The 11,042-nt window shown below is 42.8% G+C and overlaps 1 protein-coding gene across 1 annotated transcript in view; it reads right to left on the bottom strand.

Moving 5' to 3' along the window:
- Positions 1-9,410, bottom strand: part of cacna1ea (calcium channel, voltage-dependent, R type, alpha 1E subunit a) — a gene marked incomplete at its 5' end in the record, with an annotated part of 120,331 nt that extends 110,921 nt beyond the window's left edge. Inside the window, one exon of the mRNA XM_080770209.1 lies at positions 8,902-9,410. Within this exon, the coding sequence (XP_080626335.1) occupies positions 8,902-9,410 (509 nt within the window). The remainder of the gene's footprint in view (positions 1-8,901) is intronic.
- Between the last annotated feature and the right edge of the window lie 1,632 nt (positions 9,411-11,042).

Genomic DNA, 11,042 nt, shown 5'->3' with positions numbered 1-11,042 from the left:
GAGAGGAGTGGGAGAGATTACAGGACAGATGGAGGAAGAGAGCGATGAAAAGAGAAGTACAGACAAAAGGCAGTATAAGACCATGTCTAAACTTACATACTGTACATAGACCCTCGACACAAATGTGTTGTGATACAATTTTGAATAGACGGAGGCATACCTACAGAAGTATTGCATTTCTTCTATGACATCTAGACACATCTTTTTCTCCCTGAAAGACACATGGTTTTGTGGTGCTGAAAATGGTTTTTCAGCATCTCGCCCATTAATAATTCAGTTATGACAAACAGCTTTGACATTTACACTGCTCTGGGTGTTTGTCTAATGCTTACTGTGAGACAGTAAAGGGGGGTGGTGCACACTAAGTGGAAGGGCAAAGATTCTCTCCCAGCTGTTTATTGATGCACTTTGAAAGGGTCAGGCCTAATAATGTGTTGCACCTTTGGTACAAAAACATCTAAAGATGGCCTTTTCCAAAGACTATAAACATTGACCAATTGGTCCAGGGATTATGTGAGTGCAGTAGCTAGTCCACAAATAAATATAATGATTTAGTCACTGTTTGAAAAGAGCAATGCATGCAATCATGGTCAGATACTATAGTTGTGTAAAAATCACACCTGTGTGAAGTGAGGGGCGCTCTTATCATCATACGTCATCCTACATCAGGGGTATTCAATTAGATTAGGCCACTGAGCAACTTCCATCGAAATGAATAGCGGGGGGGGCTAACGCTCCGGTTCGGTCTCTATCTTTTTATTTCTCTATGGGAGTGACATGCAGCAAAGGTCGTCGGGATCAGGCTTCGAACCCTGGGCCAGTTATCTAGGTTTTGACCTCATATCTCTTTCTAATTCAACCTGTTCTCACACGAACTCATAACCGACATAACCGATTCCCACCAGCTCATGAAACGCCCGGGCAGGGCTCATGTGGCTCAAGCCTGCTTTTATTTTAATTTTTTTATCCCACAATTTTGTAACCCATTTTTCACCCCTGTGTCAATCATAATGTGATCCTGGGCTCTACACACCCTCCACCAACCTAGTCCCCATATATGGGGGACAAGGGGAGAGCAACGGACTTGAACTCATGCTTCCTTCATGCCCGAGTGTCCAAGTTGCTCCTTTACACCTGACAGGGGGGAGTTTCCCTGGTTGGACGTAGCGCGTGGAAGGAACACGTTATTCCAACCAGTTCCTTTCCCCTCCATCAGGCGCCCCGGCTGGCCAGGGGGAGGCAGTTTAGTGACCAGGATTACTGCATGTTCTTTGTGAGGGTACCTACCCTAGGGGACACGGAGAGAAAATGCAAACTCCACACAGAAAGGCTCTTTCGCCAACCCCGCCTTCGGGTATGGGCACTGATGACGCGGAGGAAACACACCGCCAGCACCCACAGCGTCCCGAGCGGGAATCGAACCCAGGACCTTCTAGCTGTGAGGCGACAGCACTACCAACTGTGCCACCGTGCCCGCTCAAGCCTGCTTTTGACAGCACGACTGTCATTGTTTTCAATGTTTGTACTTTGTAACTTGGTTACGAGGCATCAGATTCTCCCCGCAAATGGTCTAATTTGAACACCTAATCCGTGAAATACAGCAGCTTGGACAAAGTCGCAGTGAGAATATGTTTACCAATTGCCGTGTGCTTCCGTTTGAAATGGCAGTCACACAGCCCTGCATCTTCTGCCTGACTGACAGCCAGGCTAATATAGAAGGTGGGAAATAACTTTCTGAATCCCTGATTCTGCCTGGTAGGCTGGCTGAATGTCTGACTCACAGCACAACAGGTTGAGAATAAAAGCCAACATCAGAGGGTCCAGTGAGGGGAGCCTTTCATTCAAGCTATGCTCTGTGGGCAGCCAAACACTGACAGTAGGAGACAGATTGAACCCAGAGGCAATTGTACTGCTGTTTTCCCTGATTCAGTAAACACCGCCTAGCCTGGAAACTGTCTGAGACAGAGGTATAGTATCACCAATGTCTGCAGTGAAACATTGAAGGCAAAAAAGCACGGTCACATGATGTCTTATGTTGTCATTTAGTGCCATAAAGAAACATGCCCTAAAGACTTGGCTGGCAAAGGATTTACGTCATAAATGCTCTAAACAAACGTTAAAAATCCCATAGACTTGGCTGCCATGGGGGAGGGAGACAGTTGACTGGCCTCAAGTAGCCTACCCGCTGCTATATAATAACTGTATGTCACAACATAATGTTATATCATTGTCATTGACCACATCATTGATCCTAGTGTTGCACGGTTATAGATTCACGGTCGGGAATACTTGGGATTCCCTTCTTGCGTACCAGTGGGACATGTCCCACGTAGCAGCACAGGTACACGTACCAGTGGTTTGGAACTAGACCACAGACAAATTAAAGACCAAGTCAGTCACATGAATATTTGTGACGAAATGCATGCGCACGCACACACGCACACACACAGTGGCTACACTATAATGAGTCACGATGTGTGTCTGCGTCCATTTTTCTTCTCGAACGTTAAGCCCTCAGGTACTTATACTGGTGCCAGAATACATCACAACTGTGAAATATCAGGTGAATTGTTGATTTGACATCCATAAAATATACCGGTATTCAGTTTATGACTTGTGTATATGTGAGACAGAGCACACTCTGTCATTAATGGAAAGCAAAGGAGCATAACAACAAAAAGTATCTTTGATGAATCATTCTTTCAGATGTATACATACAACACACATATACACATCTGTATAAACCTATAACTTTTTATAAAGTAAGACATTTGTAAATAAAATAAGGTAAATAAATACTGTAGCGGCTGGCTACGGCTTCAGCCTATAGGACAATACATGAAGTAGAAGCTAATAACCCTGATATACTTCTTCCCCCATGCTGACCCCAAACATTAGCAACGGTCCATAAGCCCAGTTTGCCTTCTCAGGATCTTGGAGTGATTTCTGTTCCCAGGAAACTGCAGTTATTTTCAAGGATACATTTCTTCACTCATGGGCATTGGTGTAATAGGGCTCGTATACTCCTACTGTCTCTTCGGTTGTTGTGTGTAATATAGAGGCTATGCACGTATCATCATATGCGGAAGAACACCTAATGAGTGACAATTTGTTTTAGAAACAGGTGGTACGTAGGACTGTTGAGTGATTTGCTCCGTGTCCTGGTGGAAAAGTGATTCATGAGCATACTCTACATACCGGAGGAAACTGGACAAAACCAGGCCAAAACGACAGAATATCCAAAGTAGCAATAATAATTTAGCTTCAAGAACAGTTGGTGTCAATTATTTTTAAGTTAAATACAACTCTTTATTATTATAGCACACGTCTTCACATGTCGCTGCTCCTCCCCAATCTAGGCTATGGGGAGGCGGAGTAGTGCTCTCAGAAAACTGTGTTGTTTCATCAATCAAATAAAACAAGCTCATAGATTATTAAACCGACTGATGAACATTTCCCTCTTTATACATAGTGCCAGCAGTTGTAATGCCATAGCCCGAGTAGACGTTCGCAGTGGAGTTTCTGAAAATCCCGAGGCCCCCCTGCAAAGATCCAGGTGGGGCCCTTTCACCACAGTGTATAACATCACAGAAGACTTACCATCTTCTCTGCAATTTGGAAAATAGCCCATTCAGCATTGCTCTGAATCGTAAATACAGATGTAAACATTCAAGCACATGGACCTCCCACTCCCACAGGGCAACACCGCTGTAAAATGGGTGGCCAACCAGAGTTAGGCTATAGCTTTGAGCGAGTGGGGGCCCCCTGCTGGAGGCCCACCCGCAGTGCATCGCTTGCGGAGCCTCAAATACGCCAGTGGACGTTCGGGTGACCATGTTGCGCTGACTGATCCAATCAGTGACGACACATCGAATTCTGTGACCGGAGTCTGAAGCTCTTACGTTCTAAGGGAAGCTCTTATGTTCAGAGATATTGCAGAAACCTCAATGGCTTAACACACTCAGTACATGACACATCACAAAACATATCATTAATCAGTTGTACTGATAATGGCCCGGTTTCCCAAAGGACACCATGGTGTAAGAAGTGGACAGCTGACAGTAGGCTCTCTTTAATCTAAATAAATAAATATATCATATATATATATATATATCTTTTTTTATTTCTTTTTTAGATTAAAGAGAGCCACCACAGAGGCAAGGCAGGCAGATGCCTGCCCAAGTGAGCTCTTGCCTGCCCCTGAAAGACTGGCCGGAGGGACTCAATGAAATGTCTCCTCACGTTTGAGAGAGATTGAAGGTTTGAACTACGATTCAATTATAGACATACATATTGTGCAAGCCCCGTCGTCTCATGCTGTACAGTATACACTACACATTTGAACATTATTTTATTTGTTACATTTGCTATTGTAGGCTACTCAACAATTCTGAGATTAATTAATTCACCTTTAACTGTCCTTAATGATCATATAAATGACAAGCTACATTGATTACACTTGAGGCACGTCTGAAGCCTGTCCTGGACGGGTATCCGGATGTAAAAACAAATCCATTGTATTTTATTCACGTTTATTTTTCTTGTATTTGTTGCAATAGCTCTTAGGTATATCGGCCGGTGTTGTTGACAATTTTTGAGAATTTCAATAAGGTCTGTCTATCAAAATTAAGAGTGAATATTGAAATGTTGTTTGGGCTTAATTTTAAAGCTTGAAAATGTCATACCTATAGGTATCAGATTTCACAGCATATGTCATTTTCAATATCTATGATCTTTTTTTAGGGATTTTATAGCCTGGGACTGGATGGATTCACTAAAGGCACTTCACAGCTGTCAAAAATGTAAACATTTCACCATGGTACCCTGTTGTACAATGTGCCACAATTAGCTCACAGAGAGTGTCACACCTAATCGATCTCATTAACAGCATTTTATACAGTAGCTTTAATAGCTTCACATACGTTTTAGAAAATCCTTCATATCGTAGAATTACTGAGAAATGTGATGCCACAATATCTTGTTAGTGCTCAAGCTGTGCTTCTAAACACAATATATCACAAACTGTATGGACATCACTAAGTTGTTTACCAGAAGAAAAAAATAATTGGAGGGGAAGAAAAGCCTCATGCAGAGTGAGCTGCGAATTGTTTTTGTGCCAAGGATTCAAACGCCTTCTCGATAATCCAGTCAAGTTTAATAAGATGGCTGGAGTGGTATTAGATCATGAAAGTGGCTAAGGCTGGATGGCATGATGACGCTGACCAAGTAAAAAATAAATCAAAATGTTGCATGCACACGTACATGCATGTACACCCACATGCACGTGTGAGCAGTGGTGGAGTGTGTAGATCTGCGGTCGTCTGATAATTAGAAGTTATTGGTTCATTCAATCCCAATTCCATCCATTTGCAGGCACTGAACCACCACAATTGCTGTTTCCACCTCCCCTCTCTCTCTCTCTGTGTGTGTGTGTGTGTGTGTGTGTGTGTGTGTGTGTGTGTGTGTGTGTGTGTGTGTGTGTGCGTGCGTGCGTGCGTGCGTGCGTGCATGCGTGACTGTGTGTGTGTGTGTGTGTGTAAATGAGGCATATTGTAAAGTGCTTTGAGTGGTCAGAATTCTCGAAAGGCACAGAGTATTTCCTAACTTTAAGGACTATAATCTCAGACTGTGAGGCACTTATAGCACAACATTATTAACCTAGAAAATATGCTCAGTATAATGCAGAGTGACATCTGCCAACGAGGCAGCTTGTGGCCATAAAGTATTGCATACTGCCATAATTAAAAAAAAAAAAAAGCAGGTGGCTTGCGCACATCCAGTTCCTGGCTGGTGCTGGACTAAGGTAGATACATACTGTACAGTGAAGAACCTGATGAAGGCCGTTCACGGCCGAAACGTTGTGTAACTTATGGTGTTTTAAAATACCTGTGTGCAGACTACTTTCTTCACTTTGTTACAAGTCCCCCGTGGCTCCCGACATGTATTGCCGGGTTAGTGGTTACAAATCACCCATGATGCAGGTTACAAATCACCAGTGGTGATGCATGACCTGATGCATAAATGGCTAAATCTACAAACTAATGTGTGGTTCCCTCATGCATCTCTTTAACCCATTCTGACCTGAGATCAGATTCATACGAGGTTTCCACGGGACACACACTGGTCTGATGAACCCATTCTGACCTGAGATCAGATTCTAAAAATGTCAGTCGTTCTTCGAATTTTTCAAAAATAGCAGACCTACAAGCTCGTATCGCGCCACTCGGTGGCGCGATATGAGCTTGTAGATCTGCTATTTTTCAATACATAAAGCGTAACATGATGCTAACACCAAAATGGGTGCCCGGTCAGAATGGGTTAAAATACATCTCAAATTTTCTCACTATGAATGCACAAAGTCTCTGTACGTATTGTAATCTCGAGAACCGACACAAAAGGCTCTGGTCAGGCTCTGCCAGTAGACCCAATTAGCCTAAGTCCCCTCACCTGTAGAATTCCCAGCCTCTGCCTCAGTCAATTGATTGCCATGGCAACGCCACACCAGAGCTATATAATTGATTACTTAAACAGTCCAATTGTCACAGTCAGTTTGCACTCTCAGACACAGGCAGACTGACAGATACAGAAATCTCAATATGGGCCTAAAAGGGACACAGACAGACGGTTAAAACGGGTGCTATAACTGTAAACATTTTGCGCTGCTGTCTGTTATATCAGTGCGCTCAGCGCTGTGCCTCCATGCCCAAAATAACTGTGCGTGGCTGCGTGTGTATAGTGAGAGAGAGGGGGGTCCAGTCCCAGACGGCATGACACATGCACGTTATGAGTATAATTGTATCACCATAGATTTCACTGTGTAGGCTAGTTTATGAATGGAACACATTGATAAAGGTCCCCCTGCTGCGTTTCAAATTGCTGCGGATGACAGTGTGAAGGCAAACCGCAGCAAATTAATCCCCAAAAGAATCCCAACTTCTCCGCCCATTCGGAACGAGTCTACTGAAGTATTAGGTGGGAATGTGACCTAATTCAGCAGGAGTAACATTAGTGTTTTCTCTCAGTCAGTTGATTCTTCATATATCCATATGAGTGAAACGGCCGTAATGATTTGTTTATTTTTCAAACAGTTCTTATATGAGGCGATCTAATGAATAAAAAAAACCTTTACAATGCAAATAAAAAAGTACATGAACCCATGGACTTATAGCACCCTCTATCGATATTGATGTCAGACTCGGTGCTCTCTATATAGGGAATACTGTCCGAAATCATCACTATTTAGTCCACTAAGTCTGGATCCCCATATGGGGAGTAGCCAGGGAACGACTCTATCAATTCGGACACAGCCCATGTCTCCCAACCCCCTAGTCACTCAACGCAATATGTGGTATCCGGTGCAGGGAAGTGATGGTGTCACTCTTCTAATCATCCAGAAACTGCACTGCACTGCAGGCCGCCGATAAATACTCTTACCGGGCATGCATTGCATGCGGAGCTCCTAAACTTTTCCTGATTTAACTAAACTTTTGGAACGATAAATACAAACTGAGTGCTGATTTTTCTATCTAAAGGCACTGTTATGCAAACAAGATCTACTTCAACCAGAATAAGAGAATAACGACAACATGGACCCACTTTTTTCGCCGGGGGGAACTTCCCATCTGTGATGAAGATGATACTTCATGTGGATTAGCTGAGACTGTAGCAGATTCACTCATACTTCGGGAGATTAGACGAGGTAATAAAATCCTATCTGACAAACTGGATGCTAAAACTGAAGAAATCAATCGCTCCATTTCTGGACTGAAGGGTTTAATCGATGGGGTGAGCACACGCATCAACGAGGCGGAGGAACGCATCAGCACAGCCGAGGACAAACTTGCGGTGGTGGACATGGTCGTTCTCAAGCTGCGTGGTGAAAATGACTTTTTACTTGACAAGATTGATGAGCTCGAGAATTACAGCCGACGTAACAACATTCGCATTACAGGTTTGGCTGAGGGCAGCGATGGATTCTCTCCTGCATCCCGCTACGCTCAGGGTCGACATGCCAGATGGGAGAAAGAGATTCTTCAAAACGGCGGAAGAATTGGCTGCTTTTCTCAAGGGTCTCCCAGGAGAAGACAGCGCTAACGGGACCGGGTAAAACATTTGTTGTTTTTTTTCTCCACGTTTTTTGTATAATATTATTGTTATTATGCTTTAACTGTGCTGTCTTCTATGTATGTGGGTTTGTATGTGGGGAGGGCTGTGGACGAATGGTCTATGTATTTTTATGTAAAAAAAAAAAAAGAAAAAAGATTCAGGTGTAAACCTTTCATTAATTTGTTCATTACATAAAAAAATGTAATGAAATTAAAAGACTGACGGCAATGCGGTAATTTCAGTCAGTTTCTCTCATCCAACAACTAATCCTCCAGAGAAAGGAGCTAAACAGAAGGTGTCATGCACCAAAAATAACTGATCTACAAGCTCACAATGAGTCAGAGTGTGCCGTGTGCGTTCATTGTATTGACAAGTATATTGGCACACAACCAAGTTTAAAACAGGCCAAACTTTTCTGTATCTAAAAACATTGTTTTAAGGATATTGGTGTGCTTTCTGTATCAAAAAACTGTGTTTTAAGGATATTGGTGTGTTTCTGTATCTAAAAACAGTGTTTTAAGGATATTGGTGTGCTTTCTGTATATAAAAACAGTGTTTTAAGGATATTGGTTTGCTTTCTGTATCTAAAAACAGTGTTTTAAGGATATTGGTGTGCTTTCTGTATCTAAAAACAGTGTTTTAAGGATATTGGTGTGCTTTCTGTATCTAAAAACAGTGTTTTAAGGATGGTGGTGTGTTTTCTTGCCATACAGTGAAGTTTTAGGAGTTACAGTATCCAAAGTTGTGGACTGGATTGGAGTATTTTTTTAAGGTAAGTAATTAATTAATACTCACTCCCACTCCTTGCGTCGTGCCTGTGGTGTGCTCTGTATCTTGTGAGCCTCGTGAGCCTTCACAATGTCCCTCTGCTCAATCAGGCCTCCACGACGTCTCTTCATCACACCAGGACTTACTGCCAAGTCACCATCTACTCCCAGCAATCCGTCTCCACCTTCAAATGCTGAACACACATCCAGAGAAAGGCCTAGGTGGTGGTGCTGCTGTAGTGGTGGGGGATGTCCAGGCACATGTGGGAGGTACAGGGTGTCATAGCTGGTCGAGAGGCTCTGGGGAACCAGAAGGGAGCCGGACCCACCAGCCAATCCTCCACGGTGCTTCTGCCAGCTCTCACACTCCTCCTGGGGAGGGTGCACGAGGTAGTGCATGGGGGTGCTGCTACCACACACCAGCCCCATTCCCCCGGATGGAGTAGCTGGCTCTCTCTGGCCCCTAGGCAGCTCCAAGGCATTGTTGTCCCCCGTCAGAGGCTGAGAGCTGACCGAACAGGAGCCCAGTTCCAACATGGGTGGTGTGACGGCCAGATATCTCAGCATAGTGCTGTAGAGGAAAAGAGAGTGTAGAGAGGTTTATTTTACAGAAATAAAAGCGGTTTTGCTTCGTGGGCAAGGAAGATCTGGTTTGTGCAAAGTTTTTATCAGTAATTGATTATGGTGATATTGTATACACTGTATGCATGAAAACGCATCCTCCTTGATAGATGTTACCACACGGCACTACGATATATCTCAAACTTATCAGATAACTAGGCAGTCATTAGCCAACAGCTCGCACCTGTGGACCCGGGTGGAGCCCAGTCTGTCAATCAAGGACTCACCAGGGAGAGGGAATAAGGGGCGAGCAGAGACTAGTGGTAGACCAGTCTCTGCTGCAGGCAGGGAACAGAGACTAGTGTTTTATATATAAATTTCATGTGAATCTTTTTGTGCTGCTGTTTTGGCCAGGACTCCCTTGCAAAATAACATTTGAATCTCAATGGGACTATTGCTGGTAAAATAAAAGGTGAAAAAGCATGCAGGATTGTATTATCTCACAATTACACTCTACCATACAAATATTTCCCAGCACTATAGTAGCCGAGGGATAATAATATGGTATAAGTTGGGTTTTTTCTTTAAAAAAATAAAATATGGTATGAGTTGAGCTGAGCAAACTTACTGCCAAATAAATAGTAAATATTTACTGATAAGTAAATCATTCACAAGTACGACTTCAGATTGCCCCGGCGGACACAGTGAACAAACAGGACTTACTTTATGGCCTTGATATAAATGATTTCCACTTAGAGGTGGTGGTACTGAGTCATTCTAGTTTAGGTGTCTGATTATAGTTTAGTCAGACTCATAAGGGATCCAACTTGTGTGAGCATGCATTTGTTCATCTCCAGAGGCAATGTGTGTGCCTATGGCCTACATTTGATTCAACCCTCAACCCTGAACAGAATTCCCCTCGCGGTTAGGTCTGCGCCCTCCGTTGAGTCTTTTAAATCACAACTTAAAACATTTTTATATTCACAAGCTTTTCCACCACCGACATGATCCTGCACCTTCTCTTTTAGACTATTCTGTTCTATTTTTCAGTTGTTTTATTATTGACGTCTTCTACACTGTAATATATTGTATTGTATTGTGTATTGTATTTGTGAAGCACTTTGGTACAATGAGAGTTGTTTTTAAATGTGCTATATAAATAAACTTGATTTGATTTGATTTGATTTGATTTGATTCAACTAGTTTATCACAGTGAGTTACAAGCCCCCCAGGCATGAAATTAAGCTATAATGCAGTTTTCAAAACAAATAACTGCTTTATATTGCCAGTGCTATGCCTGCTAACGGTCCATGAATTAATATCTTCATCTACTGGTACAATTTAAAATGTACAAGTACAATTAACTTAAAGGTAGAGTAAGTGATTTCACTCAAAAAACCTTAAGTTTCGTTTTTGGCTGTGGGACCTAAGCCTTCGTCCAATCAGGATAGAGAGTCAAAAACGAAACCTACGTTTTTTTTACCCCCAGGGGTTAACTGGGGGCAGGGAGGAACTCCTTATATGGTCAGCACACTCTATAGTAGAGAGGATTATCACAACAAAACAAAAAAATAAGATATTTGAATTAAGTGAAATCACTTACTCTAC

This window comes from Protomyctophum bolini (genome assembly GCF_963924005.1).
Source record: "Protomyctophum bolini genome assembly, chromosome: 8".
NCBI classification, from domain to species: Eukaryota; Metazoa; Chordata; class Actinopteri; order Myctophiformes; family Myctophidae; genus Protomyctophum; species Protomyctophum bolini.
Note: the sequence above shows the minus strand (reverse complement) of the source record. Positions and strands in the feature narration are given on the sequence as shown.